Here is a 23,375-nt window from a genome sequence, read left to right as displayed (position 1 = left end):
CCTCAGGAAGCTTGTAGTTACTAAAACCTTCCTATCCTGTCACAATCACGGTTGTAGAGTGTTTTCTAAACAGTGTGTCACTGGAGAATTTGATGTCAAAATAATAGAGAAATTTTTAGGAACTAAAATGAAGTAGAGCTAACTCTTGCATTTATGATTTTGTCGTAATCCTATTTTCTAGTACTGTAAAATGAGTACCTGCATTAGTCAGCCGTGACAATATTAAAGCCATAAATTTTTAGTAGAAATGGTAAATCAGATATGAAATGAATGTAATATTGATCAAATTATTTTCATTTTTTCTTATTAATTTTCTTTGGACTTCTAGTGACTTAATTTGATTTCTTTTTCCAACATTTGTCTTACTAGGAGAACCACAGACATTTACATTAAAATTCAAGAGAGCTGAAGACTATCCTATTGATCTCTATTATCTTATGGATCTCTCTTACTCTATGAAAGATGACTTGGAGAATGTGAAGAGTCTTGGAACAGATCTAATGTATGAAATGAAGCGAATTACTTCAGATTTCCGAATTGGTAAGAGTATTTGAAAGATACAAATGGATTTGATTTTAATTCCACCACATAGGAAACATGCTTCTTTTTGTAACACAGAATCCTAAAAATGAACAGATAGATGCTTTATTTCCCCAAGACAAAACCAGAATCCCCTTTACCATGTGTCATTTTAGTACTTAAATTTATCTGCTAGCCACCAAATTTATTTTAGACTTAAGCTTCCATTTCACAGAATTCTCATTTCTGATTTGTTCATGTTTTCTACTTCACACATATATAACTCTTTCGTGTCTTTCTCAAATCTTTATCTTTTACATATACTAACTGGAGCACTAAAGACCATATGTTGAAATTACAACATAACTTTTAGAAATCTCACAATTGGTGTTTGAAAAGACTAGATCTTTTTCTCTCTTCTTAAAACAATTTTTATTAAGGAAATGCTATACTTCCCAAGTTTACTTACTGCTTAAAAATCTGATGGGGTGGTTATAAGCTATTTGTGATAAGAAGATAGTTTCCCAGATTTTCTTGGATTGTCTTTAGGGTCAGAACATCAGACTTAACCATATTGTAATTTAAGCAAAAACACATTTCACAGCCAGGATGCTAGGGAAAAAAGATTTTGGGGGGTTTTGAGTATGGCATGGAATTGTTGACTTGAATATAACAAATTTTAAACTCACAACTTATCATTTTTCTGATAGGATTCGGTTCCTTTGTGGAGAAAACTGTGATGCCATATATTAGTACAACACCGGCTAAACTCAGGAACCCCTGTACAGGCGACCAAAACTGCACCAGTCCATTTAGCTACAAAAATGTACTCAGTCTCACAGATAAAGGGGAACAGTTTAATGATCTTGTAGGAAAACAGCACATTTCTGGCAATTTGGATTCTCCAGAAGGGGGATTTGATGCTATTATGCAGGTTGCAGTTTGTGGAGTAAGTAGTTAATTCTTTATAATTGGTTACTATCAGCAGAAATAATAGACATATATCCATATTATACTTTGGCCTTCCAGAATTGTATAATGCTATATATGTACCCTGTGAAAAAACATTTATTATAATAATAATTGCAATGATTATTATAATTCCACTTATGGGGGCAAAGTTTGAAACCCCCATATTACATAGGGTTTCAAAAAAATCAGTTTTTTAAGAGATTTTTGAAACAGTAGAGGAACTCAGCCAGAATACTGATTCTTGAGCTCATGTCCTCTTCTCTTCTGCTCCTGGTTTAAAAACATAGTTAACCCAGGTATCCCAATATTGTGGTGCTTCTTCCTTCTTGGTTTTATGGCATCAGAGAAGCTTTGGAAGAAAAACTTTGGAACTTAATCCATAAGATTAATTTTTATTTTGTGTGTGCTGTAAGAGGAAATTAAGGTACAAAATGACACTCTGAACTTAAATCAATAAAATCCCATTTTAATCTTTTCTTATGCTATATATGTGTCTGTGTATATAGTATTGTGGGTTTTTTAAAACAAACTTAATGGTTTATATTTAAAATTCATTCCAGAGGACTAGTTTTTCAGTTAGCATGTTTTAATAGATATCTACAGGGTCTCTACACTCAGCACTTAGGGACTATGTTGGGCAAGGGATTGGTAATAGAGTCAGAGTTAATCCTAGGCAAAATTTTGAAATTTATGAAGTTTGCCTTTAATACATTCTTCTTTTCTGCCCTTCATCTTCCATTCCTGGCCTTTTTATATTCCTGGCTCCTCTAGGAACCTGGCAAATGCCCCTTTCTACTCTCAGTCATCTAAACATTAATGGTTCATTAAGGTATAGCTCCATTGTTGTGACCCCCAGTCATGATCTTTGTATTTCCAAAGAGGATCTTAATGTTAGTCTCGTTTAGAGGGTGATAGATGCAGAAGTGCCATGGCTGCAAAGCCAAAACTGAGAGGGCATTTATAGCATCTTCAGAGTTGTAAAGAACCTCAGAAGTTTAGACAACTATTTTATCCTCAGTGGTGACTGTATTCCCACTTCCTGCTCCCTTCTCAAAGAATGGCATTATCTGTTGTCTACTTCACTCAGCCCTTAAGCATTGGAGAATTAAAGAATCCCTACAAGTAACAGTCTTCACCTTCATGGAGTTCATATTCTTGATTCTCTAATTAGGAAACAAATTGAGACAGATTTATTCAATAGATCAAGAAAAGAATGTGAATAAAATAAGTAAAGAACTATGAAGGAGCCCTAAATCAGTAATCTTCTAGTAGGTTAGAACATCAGTAGAGTTCATTGAGAAAAATATTCCTAGAAAATGTGGGTTTGGGATTACAAGCTCTAAAGAGAAGAATGTAATATGGTGGTGGCTTAGCCAGAAGAGGCAATGTGAATAATTACAGTTTGAGGATGGAGTATGAGACAGACACAAGACCTGACAGAATAAAGGTTCAGGAGGGTTCACAATCAGATCAAGAAAGAGGTTTCAGAGTTAGGTCGTGGTATTAAAGGAAGAGTTCCTGTTTGTTCCTCATAGTCTTTTTATTTATCATCTTTTAGGTATTTAAAAAGATAGGAAAAGCAATCCAAGAATGATAGAAAAAGGGTATCATTAGAGATTTAAAAGAACTGAAAGTTTAAATATGTATGTTGGGTTATTTTTGTTTGGTGTTTAACATATTATTTTTCTTTCAAAGCCATTAATTGGTTGGAGAAATGTTACAAGATTATTGGTTTTTTCCACTGATGCTGGGTTTCACTTTGCTGGAGATGGCAAACTTGGTGGAATTGTTTTACCAAATGATGGACGATGTCATCTAGAAAATAATATGTACACGATGAGCCATTATTATGTGAGTGCTTTATTCCTTCCTTATTAGATTTGTTGATGTTCCATTAAGTGTTTTCAAGTATTTTGGACAGCTAAGTTATGAGGTTTTGGGGGTTTGGGGTTTTAGTTTTTCTGTAGGTATGAGACCTAACCCATACTTAGAAAAACTAGTATTACTGTTTTTAAACATGTGGCTTTGCATTCACTTCCTCCTAGACAGTCATGTTTGGTTTAAGTAAAGATGTTTCCTGCTCCTTCTCCACTTTCATTTATTCCCATGTGGACCACTCTTTTGTGGATTGTTATAGACAGGATTTTTCTTTTCCTTTCTCATCTTAGGGTAGAACTTGTTAATTATTTTGAATAATGTATTTTATTTAAACATGAATTCACATTAACCTTTGTCTCCTCTTTTTTTTTGACCATTGCTAGCTCTGATTTAAGGCTCATAGTTGCAGAATTTTTTTTTTGTTTCTTCTAATTTTTTCTTTATGTTTGAGTCACCTTTAAAATGAAATTTCTGTCCCATGTTTTTAATGAACCATTTGAATTTTCATTCATTTCTGCATTACTTTGGAAAGCCTCCTCAAAGTCAGCTTCTTCATTATTAATTTTTCATTTGACATTAAATAGCTTTTTAAAAGATATTTGTTTTTCTGATGTGGCCAAGTGAAATGAGAGGTCCCAAGCTTTACCATTATATAGCCATTCATTATTTTAGATCTTTCTTCTGTTATATTTCTCAGCAATTAATTGTTCGTAGTCCCCAAAGGCTTCCATTCTTGGAGGAAATGCTTCTTATGAAGAATCAAAGAAATGCTATTATTGTCAATCTTTATCAGTATTTCAGAAGAGCTGTTATTTGTCTTTGTTGCTAGAGCTCCTGCCTTCATTGACAAGTGTCACAAGGGCTGTACCTCATGGTGACTTCAGAAGTCACTGTGGTTGAAGCACCCCAGTGGGCCCCTACCCCATTCTGATGCCCTTCTCTACAGTCTGTAGCATCAAAACTGGCTGCTGGACTGATCTCAAAACCTTACTACATGTAGGCCCTGCTAGAGCTTGTACTCCACTGATATTTAGCCTTTGAGAGTCCAGGGCTAGTTACACACAGTAAAGCTTTGAAGCAGGGATTCAGTGGTTAAGTTCTATGCCACCCAGTGCAAAATTAATACAAAGATTGTAAATTTTGGAGTGCCCCTAAATTTCATGAAATATTTGAGTTGGGCGAAATCTTTAAAGATCATTCAGTCTTTATTACTACATGTTATATTTCTGATACTATAGAATTAAAGTAGAGAATTTTATAGAATTGCCCACATTGAACTGAGACCTTACATACTTTATCATATCAGTAACATCTTGCAAAAATTTCTTGAAAACCAGAATGGATTTTAGATTATATATATATATATATATATATATATATATATATATATATATATATATTAATCAAATACTGATTCTTTATTTCCTAGGATTATCCTTCTATTGCTCACCTTGTTCAGAAACTCAGTGAAAATAACATTCAGACAATTTTTGCAGTTACAGAAGAATTTCAGGCTGTTTACAAGGTAAATACAGAGTGGCTACATTTGTCTTATATAAGTTCAAACAAGCTATTCATGTATATATTTTACTATTTAGTGTATATGTATTATATATAGTGTATATATTTTACTATTTAGTGAAAAAACAAGAAGTGTACATTAAACCATAGGAAAGTACTCTCAAGGCAGACTGGTCAGAGTTGCAGGTTGTGTCTTAATCACTTTTTTCAAAAATTCTTTATGTCTAGCTTCCAAATATTCAGGCTATTTATCTGAGTTAATTAACCCTGGAATTTAGTATTTCAGAATTAGAATTTATTCAAAACAGGTGTTAGATCATTTTAGTACATGGTAGTATAATAAATATGTTCATGCTCTTCAAATGTTTTATATTCTTTTAAGGAACTGAAGAATTTGATCCCCAAGTCAGCAGTAGGCACATTGTCTGCAAATTCCAGCAATGTAATTCAGTTGATCATTGATGCATACAATGTAAGTAATGGAAATTAATTTGTCCTCATACCTGTTTAAAGTTTGTCAAATAAGAATTTTCACTCATTTCCTTAAGTTAGCAAGACTTTAGACAATATGGGAAATTTCAGAAACTGCCTAGTTCAAATTCTGAGTAAAAATTATATTCTCCTGGACTTTATCAGTATTTCCCTAGTCCAAATAGAAAAAAAAAAATTAAACAAAATGTCTTGTGTAGAGTTATCCCTAAAAAAAAAATCTGAATAATTACAGAATGATCTTGTTACTATCAGTCAGATGTTAGAAAATACAACTTTCATTCTTGTTCTAGCTTCACCCCAAAGGATACTTGCCTTTAGCTTGAAATAAAACTTACTTCCCGACTCCATTGAAGGGAATCTCCTTGTCCAGTTCTTCTTTGCTATTTCAGAGAACAGAATTTCTTGGTTCAAAGAATATTTATGTCTCATCTGTACTTTCTAGTTTTGCCTTTGAAAGAATGGAAGAAATAAAATTTTCTGATTTTTCTGATGAGATCCATATTCTAATTCACATTGTTTTTAAGAACATAACAAATATGGTTGTTGAACAAATATTTGTTCATTAATTTATAGTCATTTGCAGAAAACAGTAAAATAGAAATATATACGCTTTCATGGAATCCCATTCATTTGAATTTTGAAAGAAAATTTTTTTTGTGTGAGCCAAAGTCCTCTGAATTTAATAGATTTAAATTTTTTTACTTATAAATTAGAATTCATTTTTTTTTGGTTAAAATTCATCTTTATTTTAGTCCCTATCTTCAGAAGTCATTTTGGAAAATGGCAAGTTACCAGAAGGAGTAACAATAAGTTACAAATCTTACTGCAAGAATGGAGTGAATGGGACAGGAGAAAATGGAAGAAAATGTTCCAATATTTCCATTGGTGATGAGGTGAGTGAAGATCATTACTTAAAGTTAAGAGTCATCACGGGACAAGCCTAACACATAGTAGTAATATAGATAGATGTCCATTCTTCACCTTACAGGTTCAGTTCGAGATTAGCTTAACTTCCAGCAAATGTCCTGAGGAAATGCGCAACTTCAAAATTAAGGCTCTAGGTTTCACTGAAGAAGTAGATATCACTCTCCAGTTTATCTGCAAATGTGACTGCCAGAGTGAAGGTCATCCAAATAGTCCAGAGTGTCACGAGGGAAACGGAACATTTGAATGTGGTGCCTGCCGGTAAGCAGGGGCTGGTCTGAGAGGGGGATTAGTGGGGGGTGCTGGCATGCTTCTTGAGTCAGGGAATCTTACATTTTTGTCTTTGAATCACTGGCATTTTGCCTGTGATCACTGCTTAATAAGTTCTTGTTGAATTGAATTTGATGAATTATTAGTCATAAAGCTTTATTCAACAGCCTTCTGTTTAGTCTGTTTCCACAGCACATAAAGAAAACCCCACAGGGATAACAAATGATTTAACAGGCATGGAATAAGTACTTTTACATATAAACAATTAAACAATCAAGCTACATATTATAGTTTTTTTATAGCTTTAAAAAATTGTATTTCATGGAAAAACAGATTTATTTTACTGTAGAAATTAGCATTTTGTCTCATAAAATAATTTGAATTTTTTGAATCCACATATAAGTAAAACTCTTAAGAAAATGAATGTACTCTGAAATCAGTCTTTATCCTTTAAACAATAGATTATAGGAAACATCAATAAATCAGCCAGCATTGAGTAAGTGCCTTAGAGGTTCCAGATAGTGTGTTAGGTACTCAAGATATAAATTTAAGGTGGAAAACAGATACGTATATAAGAAAATACAGAGAAGGCAGTGGAATTAAGGAGGAAGGGCATCACTAACTGTTAAGAGGATGAGAAAAAAGCTTTCTTTAGCTACTCTTGAAGAAAGACGGTGTCCTGCAGGCAGGGAAGGAGGAAGAGCATCTGAGCTAGAGTGAAGTCTTCGAGGAATAGAGGAGAAAGATCTGTGTTTTGATAGATCACAGAGCTGGGGTGGGATGGGGGGGGTGGCACATCCTTCCAGTATACTTCCATTATCATCAGGACTTCAACATGACTCAATTTTAATAAATTTTTTTGGAATTTTTTTATTCATAGAGGTTCAATGTTAATTGCTCTTCCCTCAGGTGCAACGAGGGGCGTGTAGGGAGACATTGCGAATGTAGCACGGATGAAGTGAATAGTGAAGACATGGATGCTTACTGCAGGAAGGAAAATAGTTCTGAAATTTGCAGCAACAATGGAGAATGTGTCTGTGGACAGTGTGTTTGTAGGAAGAGAGACAACGCAAATGAAATTTATTCTGGCAAATTCTGTGAATGTGACAATTTCAACTGTGATAGATCCAACGGATTAATTTGTGGAGGTAAGAATATATTCTGAAGTGTTTAATCTGTGCTTGATTATATTTGAAGGAGCATTAGAGGCCGTTCACTTGGTGACAAAGTGGTAGGTTCTGCAGAACAGAGATGACTACCTCTATCTGCTGCCCTGGATAGAGATTTTTAAAGTGCTTGTGCAATTGTTATGTTGTCTTGTGAAATATCAAATTTTGAATTTCAGGAAATGGTGTTTGCAAATGTCGAGTATGTGAGTGTAACCCCAATTACACTGGCAGTGCCTGTGATTGCTCTTTGGACACATCTTCATGTATGGCATCAAATGGTCAGATCTGCAATGGTCGAGGAGACTGTGTCTGTGGCTCCTGTAAATGCACCGATTCAAAATTCCAAGGGGCAACTTGTGAGATGTGCCAGACTTGCCTTGGTGTCTGTGCTGAGCACAAGTGAGTATTTCTTTTTTTTTTTTTACTATATTTATTTTCGAATACAATTTTCCCCCAAATCTTGCTTCCCTCCACCCACCCCCCACAAAAGGTAGTCTGTTAGTCTTTACTTGTTTCTATGGTATACATAGATCTAAGTTGAATGTGTCGAGAGAGAAGTTACATCCTTAAGAGAAAAAGATAAAATGTAAGAGATAGCAAAATTACATAATATAATAATGTGTTTGTTTTATAATTAAAGGTAGTAGTCTTTGGTCTTTGTTCAAACTCCACAATTCTTTCTCTGCATACAGATGGTACTTCCATCGCAGATAGCCTAAAATTGTCCTTGATTGTTGCACTGATGGAATGAGCAAGTCCATCAAGGTTGATCATCACCCCCATGTTGCTGTTATGGTATACAGTGTTCTTCTGGTTCTGCTCATCTTGCTCAGCATCAGTTCATGCAAATCACTCCAGGCTTCTCTGAATTCCCATCCCTCCTGGTTTTAATAGAACAATAGTGTTCCATAATGTACATATACTACAATTTGTTCAGCCATTCCCCAATTGACAGACATTCACTCAATTTCCAATTCTTTGCCACCACAAATAGAACTGCTATGAATATTTTTGTACAAGTGATGTTTTTACCCTTTTTCATGATCTCTTCAAGTTATAGACCCAGTAGTGATATTGCTGGATCAAAGGGTATGTGCATTTTTGTTGCCCTTTGGGAGTAATTCCAAATTGCTCTCCAGAAAGGTTGGATGAGTTCACAGCTCCACCACCAATGTATTAGTGTCCCAGATTTCCCACATCCCTTCCAACATTGATCATTGTCCTTTCTGGTCATGTTTGGAGTGTTTGTTAATAACTGTCAGGCTTCATGAATTGTGTCACACACTATAAGCCAGTCTCATTCTTATCAGTTGGAATAAAAGGTATAAAGCCATGCTTATATGTGGCTAAATATTAGCTCCTGTAGAAGACCAATCTAGCATATTTATCTAAAATATTTTCCTTGTTAAATTTTTTCCCTCTAATTTAAAAATAAAGTAACAGAAGAATAATGCAACATTTTGCTTCCATTTCCCATTCAATCAAAGCCAATATATAAGTTGAGTTTAATTCTTTACTTACATATATAAGCTGAAAGCTAACTCTTTAAGACAGAGCCAGGCAATCATGTATCTCAGCAATCTAGCAGCCATATAACCTATAATTCCCTTTAAAAGTACATCATTGGCTTCCTTTTAGACAAGGAACCTACCTATGGAAGTTGTTTTACCCCCCTGTTTTAATGTTCCTTTTCTGATTAAAATGTTTTTAAAATTCAGAAATGTTGATCTAATTCTTATTTTACATTTGGGAAATTATTTCAAACATTTAAAATGTTACAAATTTGTGTCTTCACAGAGAATGTGTTCAGTGCAGAGCTTTTGAAAAAGGAGAAAAAAAAGACACATGTGCAAAAGAATGTATGTATTTCAACCTTACCAAAGTAAAAAGTCGAGACGATTTACCCCAGCCTGGCCAGCGTGAGGCCCTGTCCCACTGTAAGGAGAAGGATGTTGATGATTGCTGGTTCTATTTTACATATTCAGTCAATCGAAACAATGAAGTTGTTGTTCATGTGGTGGAGGCACCAGGTATGAAGTTTCAGAGGGTCTTCATTACCTTTCTTTTTCATTCTTATTTGTCTGTTATCAAATTTTTCAGTATTCAGAAAAGATTCCCAAAAATCTGACTTGAAGGGAATCTGTAAAAATTTGTTTTTGAACAGTGCAGTGTTTGAAATAAATTGTAATTAATTTACAAAATAACAACTTAAGTAGGAAAAGGACATCTTATATACAAATATTCAGACCCAAATTTGACCCTAACTTAACAGAAAGAAAAACCTATGTGTTTTTGTGTTGTAAATATATTACAAAGTAGAACTATTCTGAATGATTTTAACATTCCTAACTCATCTGCAATCTATGTATAAAAAAGCCTCATTCCCTTCTATGCCCCAAACTGGAAGGGACCTAGAGCCCAGCATTGGTTGGCTCTCATTCTACCTCTCTGTCCATACTATATTGCTAAATAAGAATGCTAAACTATGACTGGGGACTGAGTGAAATGGGATAAATAAGAATACCATCTCAGGTCATTCTAGAGAAAACAGACATTACTGAATTTAACCCATGTTAAGTTATGGATTGGCAACAGAAACTCAAATCCTGACTGAAAACCCCAGGTCCTTCTTTTGCTTCATATGTTGTTCCCTTACATCTTAGTGTAGAAGAATAGAAAAAGAGTACATCTATCCTAAACCTAATGCAGTTGTTTATTTGGAAATGCCATTGAATATAAATATCACTTTTGAGATTCTATTTATTTTTAATTCACAGGTTTCTTGAGTTAAAAAAAATTGATGAAGGAAAAAAAGCACATCTAATGTAGTTCCTGTTCTGCCCTTTCATAGGGCCAAAACATATTAAGTACTTTGAGTTTCTGGAAGTGTCTAAATGGATTTTCTTTTTTGCAAGGCAGTGGGGTTAAGTGACTTGCCCAAGGCCACACAGCTAGGTAATTACTGTGTCAAGGTCCAATTTGAACTCAGGTCCTCCTGACTCTAGGGCCAGTGCTCTATTCACAGTGGCACCTAACTACCAGTTTTCTTTTTAAAAAGTTTTATTGATGCTTTCATATGACCTTTGGTTATTAATATATTCCTCCCCTCTTCCTTAACCAGTATATGCTATTCTTTGTAGTAATTTTTTTTAAAGAAAGGGGAAAAAAAGTTCAGCAAAGTCAGCCAGTGTAAAACTGTCTTCACAGTAGTAGGCAATATGTTGTCCACTAGCTCTCCCAAGATATTTTGTTGACTCATTTTCATAATTACACAAGATTCAGCTTTGATCTTTTTTGATCTTTTTTCTTCCAGTTTTCAGCATTTTAATTTTTGTTATTAGTGTTTTCTTGGATTTGCTCATTTCTATATCAGTTCATGTTTTTTCATGCCTCTAAATTATTCAAATTCATTGTTTCTTACAGTATCTCAGTGACATATCTCAGTTAATTTTTAGCTATTCCCCAGCTGATCTCATCCATGGATAAAAGACATAAAGGGACCAGTATTTCATACCTAGCAGAATAGGGAAAAGTCTTTTTTTCCTGTTTCCACCACAGTTATATTTTGAATAGGAGAAGTAACCAAACATCTATTAAGGACTTAGTTTGTGTACCACACTGCTATATACTAGAGATATTGATGCTCCTTGTTCTTCTTAACATGCAAAGGAAATTTCTCATAATCGTTCCCTTGAGTTCCAACTTCATTGTTACAGATTCTTACCCTCAGAAAAGGAGATTAAAACTTAAAGAAAGGGGGGGGCAATTAGGTGGTGCAGAGGATAGCACACTGGCCAGAAGTCAGGAGAACCTAAGTTGAAATCTGGCCTCAGACATATAACAATTGCTTAACTATGTGACCTTAGGCAAGTCACTTAACCCCATTGCCTTAAATAAAAAAAAAACTTTTTAAAGGAATTATGAGCAGTAGATATAAGGAAACTGGAAAAAAAACCTAAAGAAAGGAAAAGATTCATCAAGCAATTTTGCCATAGATGGCATCATTTTCATAAAATCAGGAAGGATGAATTGGAGGAGTTTCTATTAATAGAATTTTTCTGTAAAAATTTTTCATGTCATAATATAACATTCCTGGCTTTTTACTTGTTCTATTCTCTCTGTTTACCCTCTCCTTTTCACCTTAACAGAATGTCCCACTGGTCCAGACATCATTCCCATTGTAGCTGGAGTGGTTGCAGGAATTGTGCTAATTGGCCTTGCTTTATTGCTAATTTGGAAGTTGCTGATGATAATTCATGACAGAAGAGAATTTGCTAAATTTGAAAAGGAGAAAATGAATGCAAAATGGGACACGGTGAGTTAAAAAACAACCCAGAAAAGTAATGTAATCCAAAAAGTGAATCTTGATATTTCTGAAATTATATTATACATATTTAAAGCTTTAATTATTCCAAAATATATTTTTATTCCTTTAAAAATATCCAGAACTTTGAGGACAATTTATATTTAGTAACAATCAAGAATACATTCTATTATAATAAACAATGAAAGTATGTCTTCTGATTTTTATTGACATATACATTTGATTTCTAGATTATCTTATATCATTCATTGTAATAGTACCTTTTTCAAAAATGCCTGAGTACATTAAAATTAGAAGGGATGAATGTCTGTTGAGAGTACATTGTTTTTAGAGATCTATATTTTCAGGGGGGGAATAAACAAAGCATTGGTAGATCATATAAAAATTTCTTACTTATGTTCAGGAAGACTCATATGTTTGAAGGTCTAGGGAGAAAGTGGCTGATCTAGATTCAGAGCTTTGGGTGGGAAGGGTGATTGGACTAGCCACCATCTTGACCATCTTCCTCTGGACTACAGCCATCAGATATAGAGGCTTATAAAGTAATTTGAATTTCATTATCAGGTTAAAGGGTTGGGTTTTTCATAATGCTCACTTTCTTAAGTATATAGTGAGACTTTTCTTATGGTATTTGAGAGTGTCACTTCGTTTTCTTATTATTGAAATCATTAGAAATTGACTTTTTTTCACTTCAGCAAGAAAATCCGATTTACAAGAGTCCTATTAATAATTTCAAGAATCCAAACTATGGACGTAAAGCTGGTCTCTAAATTTCCGTTCGTATTTTCTTTCTGTTTTCTGCCTTTTCTCTGCATGTGAACTTGATTCTGACTTTGACCGCACTGTGTGTCCTCCCATCACTCTTCAGACCTTCGTCAGCCTGGCTTTAACAGTCCTGCTGCTTTTCTTTTGTTCTTTTTTTTTATAAGATGTGTATGCCAGAAAGTTCTCACAGGCTTTATTCCTAATTGCAAATTATAATTTAATTTATCACTATTTTTTGCAATGTTAGTTGAAGGGACCTTCAGGTACTTCTAGTTCCTTATTTTATAGCTATGGCAACCAGGTGGTGGTAAGTGAAAGAGCAGCTGGCCTGGAGTCAGGAAGACCGGAGTTCAAATGTGGCCTCAGACTCTTAGGACCTGGGGGACCCTGGGCAAGTCATTTAACCTCTTTTTGACTCCATTCCCTCATCTGGAAAATGGGGTGGTAACAGTAGTTTGGTTGTTGTGGGGAGGTAATATTAGTACCATCCCCTAGCACATCAGAAGATCTGTGTAATTGTTAACTATTATTGATAGTTATATATAGTCATATATACTAATCAAGTTGGAAACATTGGAACTTGCCCAAGATCACCCAAACATTAATTTGAACCCGGGTCCTCTGAATCCAAATACTTTGAATTTCTTTCTAACATTACAACAAGGACTTTATTCAGAAAGAAAGCCTGAATTCTTTGGGTGGTGTTACGTTTTGCCTTTTTAGCTATAGAACAGTTCTGGTGCTTTCGTCTAAGCTTTCCTCTGGAAATGCTTGGAAAGGAACCTTTATAAATAATTATTTGAAAACTTTGTATTTGTACATGCTTGAGATGAGTCTCCTTTGGCACATTCTCTAAATGCAGGCAGTAACTCTGTTACTGAATTTATTTTTCACCTGACTGACATATTTACTAAATATAGAGAGTTGTTTTAATGTAAGATTTCCAAATTCATGCACATCTGTGACTTGCTCTACAACTCAGATTGTTAACTTTATAAGCCAAAAGTAGAATAATTACCTTGAGGATCTCACAATCTATTGAGAAAGAAAACATACAAATAATTGTACAACCAAAGTATATAGACAGAATAAATTAAAAATCAGCCAACAGAAGAAATTAAGGAGGATTGGGGAAAGGCTTCCTTTAACCCACTCTTGAAGGAAACAAAGGCATCCAGGAAACAGATGAGATGGAAAGGTGTTCCAGGTGGAGGGGAAGGTCCAGGGAAAATGCTCAAAGTTGGGCAATGGAGGATTTTTTCTGAGGCACAGCAAGAAAGCCAGGGTCACTGGATTACAAAGTTATGTGCTGGGGTTTAAAACTAAGAAAAGTAGTAAGGGGCGGGGGCAAGACAGCTAATTTATGAAGAGTTTTGAACACCCAACTGAATATAGCGTTTTATATTTTATCTTGAATATGAAAAGGAAGCCACTGGAGCTTATCAAGGGGGAGTTCATTGGTTGGTCTGCAGTTTAGGACAATCCCTGCAATGACTGAGTGGCCGGGAGAGCAATGCAAGTTCCTGCATAAGGAGTCAGAGTTAGGAGTCAAGGATGATCCCTAGATTTTAAGCCTGGAAGAATGATGATGCCTTTGACATTAACAAGGAAATTTGGAAGGGAAATGTAGTTAATCTTCACATCCACCCTTGAAGCAGGTCAAATAGTTGTACTCTCTGCTTAGGGAGAGAGGGAGAAATGGACCTCAGAAAAGTTAAGTGATACAGAGTCAAGTTAATAAATAAATGCCCAAGAACTAAAATCACCATTGAAACTTGGGCCTAGAAGCTGCTTGATCAAGGGTCTTTGGAGGATACAACAAAAGAGGAACCACAGAGAGAAGCTTTTTTCTTTTCAGCTGCAGTATAGAGAGGACTTTGATCCCTTTAAATGTTGTTAACTGAAAACAGGCAAAAAAAATGTTTTTTAAATGTTTTTAACTGAAAACAGGCCAAAAAAAGGATGAAATTGAAGGAGATCGGCAAGGTATTTAGATAATATACAAAGCATATGATAAAAAGATAATTTCACCATATTACTCCTGAAGCTAGGATTTCCATGCTATGTATGTATGAAGGATACTGTATATCCTACAGATACAGCACCTTGACCCAAGAGATAGCTTATTCAGACTTTGAACAATTTATATAAACATATATCCCTCTTCCCTATCTCTCCTGCCATCCTTTTTTAAAAAGTAAGTTAATAAAGATTTGGAGAAAAGTGATCGGCAATAGAATCAGAGGTAATAATAAAAGAGCAGAGTTGGGATTTGAACCCAGATTCTCTAATTTTAGAGTCAGTATTTCTTTCCACTTTATGCATTGCCTCTTAGGACAAAAAAAAATGTATATTACTGTATAGTGATAGACTTCGTTGAAAACATGTAACAAGACCAGAAAAAACATCGAAGGGGAAGCTGCTGAGACATGGAAATAGTTTTCATATTTGTAACCCCTCTTTGTTGGTATTGTACACTATATTGAGTTATTGATTTTCCTATGGAATGATAAATTTACAGAAACTATCATTTAATAAATTCTTTAAAATTTTTCATTTAGTACATTAACATATCCAACTTGTTAAAATGGTTACTTTCTAGATGTTTTTTCATTTCTTAAGTCAGTTTTAGAATTTGTCAAATGACTAACCTAATCTTGGTAGTAGAAAATCCTTTCCAAGTTCATAAATTTTATTATTATTTTATTTCAAAATACTACAGTTATTAGACTTCTGTTGACTTACATGACTTTTAGTGAAAAAAAATTATCAGTCTGGGATTTTGGAAAACTAAGTTGCTGAACAACATTCTTTTTGAGTCTTCAGTGTCAAGTGTGAAGATTAGGTGTTAGCCAAGACAGACTCCTTAGGGCTTGGGTAGAGATGAGAGAGCAGTAGGGTCATCTTTCCTGAATAGACTTAATTTGTGTAGGAAAACAATGCAAATCAACCCAGATGGATGATGTAACTACTCTTCACTTAACTAGGGGGGAAAAACCACTAAGATGACATTTCATTCAGGATGGAAAGCTTTATTTTATTACATTTCCAAGAATCTTTGGTTTAATTTTTGTGATATTAACACCTTGCTCCCCATTCTTACCTTTCTCCCTTCCTTTCTAATTAACAGAAGCTAGTTGGGGTTATTTTTAGTTTCATTTGCATTAAAATCAGACCTAATGGTTTCATTTGCACAGGCATGTGCTCTTAGTTGAATTTAATGTGCTCTGCTAACTTATTGCATGCTAGGTTTTTTGCTCATTTGATTTTACCTTGAAATTACTCAGTGAAACATTTGACTTTGCAATGAATTTTTCTCGTAAGGTAAGGTCTTCTTTTAAACTCTCCTGTATTATCCAAACATGATTTCACTTTTTCATAAGAAATTATGTCAGATTTTCAAGTTATGAAAAACTCATAAATGCAAACTCTTTCCATATAAATACATAATACAATAACCAATATTAAAATTATTATAAATGGACTAGAAACATCAACAAAATGAATTCTGTGCTTTTTGGTTTGCTATTTTTAAAAACTCAAGTGTAATTTTCTTTTTATTAAAATGAATTTTTAAAATACTTTTGGTTTTTTATTATTTAAACATCCTGTTATCAATCCCCTTTCCTCTCCCAGAAAGCCATCTCTTATGACAGAGAAAGAAAGAAAGAAAGAAAGAAAAAGAGAAAAGATAGAGGAAAAAATCAGTGAACTCAACCTGTACATTGGAAAAAAATCTGACAGTATATTCAATGTTACCATTTCCATACCTCTGCAAAGGAATGAGGCAAGGGGATCAAGTCTCTTTGGGACCAAATTTTGAACCTTATTTTTAAAAAAGAATCATAATAAATGGAATATTATGTTTATTTTCACAACATCTCTGTTAAAGAAAAGAAAAGGCTACCACTCTATTTACAAGAGGAAGAATGGAAATAGAACAAATTTAGATGATTTGCCCAAAATAGTTTGGTAAAATTTGTGGTGAAATCAACATTACTACTTTGGTTTCATAACTGTAAATTCCTGCCTAGTCCCACAGCATCTTTATTAAATGTATAGAATTTCACTTTATAGAATCTTCTCAAATATATGATGTTAATATGACATCAGAATAAGTCAGGTGATGAGCAATTGTGGTTTATTTAATAGTCCATGACATATTTTTTGGGGGGGAACAGGAAATTGTGTGTGTGTGTGTGTGTGTGTGTGTGTGTGTGTGTGTGTGTGTGTGTTATAGGGTGCATTACTTTTTCCTTTATCTTTTGATTTCTTGTGCATCTCTCTTGTAAATTCTCAGCTCCCCATGTAGTCACATACTCAGTTTCATCTTGCAGAAATCTGTCGCCAAAAAAGATGTGCATAAACAAATAACATTTTCTGAAGTTTTTACACATACAGTTTTTTACAACTCACTTCTGTTGAGTATATTCTATAGCACTAGAATAATATCCTCAGATAATCACACAGTCTAGAGTTTCTGGACCACATTTCTTATATTACTTCCCCCCAAAAAACCTGCAAACCTGTGCATGTGTCATTGTAGCTGCTGTTGAAATGGGACCAAAGAAGAATATTTTCCTTTATAAAATACAGCTGCCAGTGCATGCAGGGAATTCTTGTATAATTTCTCAGCTATCTGGTTTGATCAACTTGGTAACTCACATATAGGTGATTTAACAATGTGCTATAGTTGTGGTTTTAAATGTCTTAGTAGGATATTAAGGAATATAGGAATATATTGTCACCATAATAAAAATCAAAACAAATGAATTTATGCAAAATGATTTATCATTTTACTCACCTTTCATAATTCAGTGATATTACTTATTGAAGCAGTTGCTAAGATTTTTATGGTTAAGTTACCCAAGTCTTCTGAAATATCCACAAACGTATTGGGGTACTCTCTCACCCCCCCACACCCCAAGGAGAATTCTTACCCTAGAGAGAAGGAGGAACCAGTGATACTTTAGATGTCTTTCCATTCATTCATTTTCCCATTGATTTAACTTGGAAATAATGGTTAATTGTTTACTATGACTGAGAGATTCCATGTCCAATAATAGAGAACACAACAGTACAGTCAGCTCAGCCACAGAAGAGTCCCACTTTCTTCAAGTAATGCATAAAAATGGTAACTGGGGAAATCTAGTAGGAGAATAAAAGTCCCTGCTCAAGTTAAAAGACCTAAGGATACCTTTCAGGGAAGAATGAATGAAGTTTGAATGTGTTTGAAATAGCACTATTGTGTTTGTGAATGCTTTTAAATTTTTTTAAATTAATGATTTTTTTTTTAAAATACCACTATCCCTTTTGAGGAACAGTTCCCCAACACCACCGTCAATGGAACCCTCCTTTGAAAAACAGGGACAATTAAGGAAAATAAAACATGGGTGACATAGATTGCATCATTCCATAACTATTGTCTGCCCCTTTACTGGAAGGAAGCAAATGTGTTTCGTCATTAGCCCTCAAATCAAAAATGGTCTTCACTTTAATTTGAATTCTGATATCTTAATGTTTGTCTTTACAGTTTTTGGTCCTTATGTTTTGTTCCCTTGGTTCAGCTTTCTTGTTTTGCATCAGTTTCTGCCTCCTAGTAACAAGTCTCTTTGAATTCCTGACTTTGGTCAGTTCCATTGTATAGCTTGAGCATCATTTTATTCAACCAACAGACAAAAGATTTGGGTCTGTTGTGATCTTATTCCTGTGTGCTTATTCCTGTTTAACGAAAAACTCAAAAGGCAAAATGGATATAGTAACTTACTTATATTACAACAATTTTTATGTGGTGTTTTATCAAATAGCTTAACTTTACAAAACTAACTTTATAAAACTAATTTATATTTCTTCCTTTTCTTTTTAGGGTGAAAATCCAATTTACAAGAGTGCAGTGACAACTGTGGTCAACCCTAAGTATGAGGGCAAATGAACACGCTTATGCAAGACCTCACCATTGACTGCTGGGGCAGTTTTTATAGTCACAGTAAGATAGCTTTAGGGCAGTACCGCAGTGATTTTACTAACTCATTTCATGTATGTGTTTCCTATGCAGGTTTTGAAAATGTACAGTATGTATAATTTTTTGCAAATAGTTATAATCAGTGCCAGGGACTGACAGAAAACTTGAGATAGGATCTTGATCCTAGTCAGCTGAGGTCACATTGTGCCTTTTTGATCTTTTCCCTTCAGATCTATTGATATCTTTAGGAAATAAAAGATATTGCTAAGAATACTTGGAGAGGGAATTGGTTAAAGTAATCAGCATGATGAGGTCTATCCATTAAGTATTAAATGGAATTTTAGCTTTACAAAACTATCAGGGCTTGAGTTTGCAAATACATTGAATTTTAAAGTAATTGCTTAGCTATTAGCTTAGTTAGAAATATTGCTTTTAAATTTATCTTGAGATTTGTCTGTGAGGCACCTCTGATTGATTACACTGCTGGAACTTAAGCAAATTGAGAATTAAATGAGTAAATAGTTTTTAAAATGTTTGATTAGTATTTTCCTACTGTCTATGAGAGAACTAAAAAATAGGGAATGATTTGAAAGTAGTAGGAAGGTGGAAAATAGCTTTTAAAAACCTGTCTGCTATTTTCAAGAGTTAATAGTTTATACACAGTAATTTGATGAATAACTGTAAATAATTTAGCAATTCTCAACAACACAGTGATCCAAGACAATCCCAAAAGACTAATGATGAAGCTTACTGCTTCCAGGAAAAAAAACTGATAGACTGAAGCTTGCTGTTTTTCCAGTTTTTTTCCTTTTATTTGAATCTTCGTGTACAAATGACTAATATGGACATATTTTACATAATTGCACATATATAACCTATATCCGATTGCTTACCACCTGAGGGGATGGAACGGAGGGATAGAATTTGGAATTCAAAATTTTAAATATGTTTAAAACTTTAAAAATAAAATTTCTGGTAATTTTTATGCCTTTATTTGTAAATTCAAGCCAGGTCTATAATACTGCAAACTGTCCTGCAATACAGTTCTTGAAAAATATTATTTACACAAAGGCCTTAATTCATGTGGTATATGCTGGCTGGTTACTTTTTAGCTTAAAATACTTTTAATTTTATTTTATTTTGTTGAAAGCCTGGTGCTTTTTGTCACCGTTTCTAATCTTTTAATGTATTTGATTACCATTTTTTGTAAAATTTTGTATTGACACTTTTTTTGTCACCTGAGCTGTAAATTCTGCCTTTTCAGAAATACAGGAGCTTTTCCTTCAATGTCTAGGACGATCGTTGCTCTCTCCTCTTATTTTCAACAAGTGCCATAGCAGAGCATTGTACATTTTACCTCTAGCCAATTGAATTGCCCATCTTATTCCCTACTAGTCACATTCTTATTTTAAGTGCCTTTCTGTTTTAACAATTGTTCACTTTTTACAATGCTATTGAAGTTATTTATTGAATAAAAATGCCTAAAATACCCAAATCCAATTTGTTTTCTTTTTAGTGTATGTTCCTCTCCCTCCTCCATCCCAGAACTTTGGACAAGTTGAACATGGAGGTAGGAAGATTAATGCCTGAGGATACAGACCAGTGTTCTGGAAATGGTGAAGCTAGGGTACTACAGAATAATGAGGCTTCCCATGTGTTGTGTAGGGTTGGAAATAAAGAAGTAGCACTTAAAGCTTTAGACAGATGCATCCCCAAAAGGAGGTTCCTTGTTCCCTGAAACAGGAAACAGTGTACAAATGGAGTAGATTGAGGAAAACAGGAAATGGGGAAAGAACTCTGGGGATGCTGAAGCAAAGAGACAAAAGGCAAGTGGAAATTGTGAGCCCATCTGTTCAGGAGCATTCTAGAAGGCATTCCTGGCATTGAATGGGAGAGAGGATGTCGATGATGTCTGAAGTTCTTCCAATTCTAAGATTCTGTAAAGCATCTGTTCTATAACCCAGCTGTCTTCTAATGTAGCCCATTCAGTAGATATGTTATGAGGCATACTGTTTATGAATTGTGGCACAAGAAACCCTGAGGAAGGGCTCGAAATCTGATAGGGTGATGATAAAAAGGTTCAGGTGTTCCACTCTCCTGCCAAGAGAGCATGTGGGCTAAGATATCACTTTAAAGCCCTTTCTGGCTGGGTTACCATCCAGGTTTCCCCAATTTACTTTGTTAAATATCAAATTCTTTGCCCAGTTTTGATTTATAGGCTTATCAAACATTTATAATATTTTTACACATTTGCTTTAATGGACATTGATTCTGTTCATTTGGTGTGTTTGTCTTCCCCCCCCCCCATTATAAGTGGTTTTGATGTGTTATATGTTATGGGAGATAAATTGATATTTTGTTTCATTTTCCCAGATAAATTTCATAATGTTGTTTAATTCTTGAAATCTTTGATTGGGGGGGCCTTGGGTTTTTTTTGGGGGGGGGGTGTTTTTTGCAAGGCAGATGGGTTTAAGTGACTTGCCCAAGGCCATACAGTTAGGTAATTATTAAGTGTCTGAGGCTGGATTTGAACTCAGGTACTCCTGACTCCAGGGCTGGTGCTCTATCCACTGCACCACCCAGCTGCCCCAATATTTGATTTTTTTTAACATTTTCATTAAAATATTTGAATAATGCTTCTTTTTTTCCTATATTCACTTGACCTAGGAACACTGAATGTTCTTAGTTATTTATATCCTCCTTTGTTTTTGGTTGTGATTTTTTTGGATATACTTATATAGGTCCCATACATTCCTATATAAACTCCCAAATATGGGCAGCTAGATGGTATAGGGGGTAGAGCACTGGTCCTGAAGTCAGAAGAATCTTGATTCAAATCTGCCTTCAGATCACTTACTTGATTCATGTCTAACCACTAGATCCAGATGATTCCAGAGGAGAAAATGAGGCTGGTGACTTAGTAGGGTCCTCCCACATTTGGATCCAATTCATGGGCATATCATGGCATTCTCCCTGAAGTCATATGGTCTTCAGGAAGGAAGGACAATCAACAATTTCCAAATACTTTATAGTCTCTATTGTTATATTTTCATTATTTTCTATCTTAATAAGAATGTAGATGATTTTATGTTCTTGATTTGGGGGTTTAAGTAATAATTGGGTTTTCTAGACTGTGCTGTCATCTGCAAACAATAACATCTACTCAATAAGTGCTCATGACTTCCAAATGTTTCTAGGATCAGATATAAAATAGAAGCTTCTCTTTACATTTTAAAGTTCTTTCAACCTGAGAACCTTCCAGACCATGTTCTGCATCACTCCCATTTCCAAGGTCCAGCCACAATGAGCACGTTGTGTTCTCACACACTGGACCTTCACTGTTACCCATCCGCAGAAGGTGTGCCTGCCTCTCCTTGACCTCTTGGAATCCTTTGTTGACTGAATGAAAAATTTTGTTCAAGCATGAAACTTTTCTTGTCCTCCCAGAAACCATTGCCCCTTAAAATCTACCTTGTATCTGTTTATTTTGTCATTTTCTGGGTTGTCTGATGATTGAATGTGAACTTTCTGGGAACAGAGGCTTTCCTTTGTGCCCTTGCATCCCTAGCATCTTAGCACAGTGTTCTAGCCCACTGCCCATCATAAGCACTTAAGTGCTAGACCTTCACAGTTAACTTGAGTGATTCAGATACCTCAGGACAAGTAGGAAGGCTGTTCCCTTTCTAGCCATCCTTCTGGGCATCTGTGAAGTGATGACCTGGCTCCTCTGCTCATGAAGTAAAAGAATGAGAGGAACATGTATAAATTCAGTCCTTGGATGTCGGACCTAGGATTGTAGATTTGATCTGGAAGGGATCTTGAAGCCTCTGAGACCCTCAACAGAGTAGTAAGGTTTCACCCACCTTGCCCTCCTTTCTAAGGATGGTCCTGACCCAACTCTGAAGGAAGAGAGGAGAATTACATCCTTTAGAGACCACTCTGATTCTGGGTTTTCTTTTTCTGTGGGTTTGGGAAAGGACCATCAAGTACCAAATGTTCATTGTTTCTGTGAGAGATTGCATGAAAGCCTGGGATCCGTGTTATGCACATCTCTGGAACCCTAAACAAGCCCTAAATTCAAAGTTATTGGGGGTGGGTATCAGAAAGAAAGTGATTTGGAAAGTGAGGGCATGGGGGATGGGAGATTACCCTGACAAGTGAACCAGGTCCCTCTAAACCCAAGCATGAGGAGCAGGGATATGGGCTAAGTGTTTATAGATAGAATTGTAATTTCTCCAACAAGGATATTTGAGGAAACCAGACCTGACATAAAGGGGAAAAGCAGCTTTTCCCTGTAATCTCAGAATAATAAACATCATGTTTTCCTTGTTTGGACAAAGAACAAGTATAACTAAAACTATCAATTACTTTTTAACATGTCATTTGGTAAGGCTTCCTTTGGACCCCTGGATGGTATATACTGCAAGGAGTTTAAAAAGCGGAGGAAAAGAATGCTTCCACATCCCTGGAGTCAGGAGTTCTGAAGCACAGATGGCTTTTCCGTTTTTAAAGATTCCCATTTTTCTTCTTAATGCTTATCCCCACTTTTTTAATACCAGTTAAAATGAATATTCCCACT

At 34.9% G+C, this 23,375-nt stretch overlaps 1 protein-coding gene across 2 annotated transcripts in view; it reads left to right on the top strand.

The window, feature by feature from the left end:
* LOC141504164 (integrin beta-1) overlaps nucleotides 1-20,291 on the top strand; it is a 41,216-nt gene extending 20,925 nt beyond the window's left edge. The window contains exons 5-17 of one of the 2 annotated variants that reach the window (XM_074208979.1): nucleotides 370-540; nucleotides 1,230-1,468; nucleotides 3,187-3,342; nucleotides 4,799-4,894; nucleotides 5,273-5,362; nucleotides 6,135-6,275; nucleotides 6,371-6,567; nucleotides 7,486-7,724; nucleotides 7,922-8,144; nucleotides 9,543-9,775; nucleotides 11,894-12,060; nucleotides 12,765-12,845; nucleotides 18,701-20,291. In XM_074208979.1, the coding sequence (XP_074065080.1) occupies nucleotides 370-540; nucleotides 1,230-1,468; nucleotides 3,187-3,342; nucleotides 4,799-4,894; nucleotides 5,273-5,362; nucleotides 6,135-6,275; nucleotides 6,371-6,567; nucleotides 7,486-7,724; nucleotides 7,922-8,144; nucleotides 9,543-9,775; nucleotides 11,894-12,060; nucleotides 12,765-12,839 (2,027 nt within the window). In that variant the 3' untranslated portion in view covers nucleotides 12,840-12,845; nucleotides 18,701-20,291. The remainder of the gene's footprint in view (nucleotides 1-369; nucleotides 541-1,229; nucleotides 1,469-3,186; nucleotides 3,343-4,798; nucleotides 4,895-5,272; nucleotides 5,363-6,134; nucleotides 6,276-6,370; nucleotides 6,568-7,485; nucleotides 7,725-7,921; nucleotides 8,145-9,542; nucleotides 9,776-11,893; nucleotides 12,061-12,764; nucleotides 12,846-18,700) is intronic. The other variant, XM_074208980.1, reaches the window with a different exon arrangement.
* Nucleotides 20,292-23,375: the final 3,084 nt, after the last annotated feature.

This window comes from Macrotis lagotis, unplaced genomic scaffold (assembly GCF_037893015.1).
Source record: "Macrotis lagotis isolate mMagLag1 unplaced genomic scaffold, bilby.v1.9.chrom.fasta BILBYCTG500, whole genome shotgun sequence".
Taxonomy (NCBI): Eukaryota; Metazoa; Chordata; class Mammalia; order Peramelemorphia; family Peramelidae; genus Macrotis; species Macrotis lagotis.
Note: the sequence above shows the minus strand (reverse complement) of the source record. Positions and strands in the feature narration are given on the sequence as shown.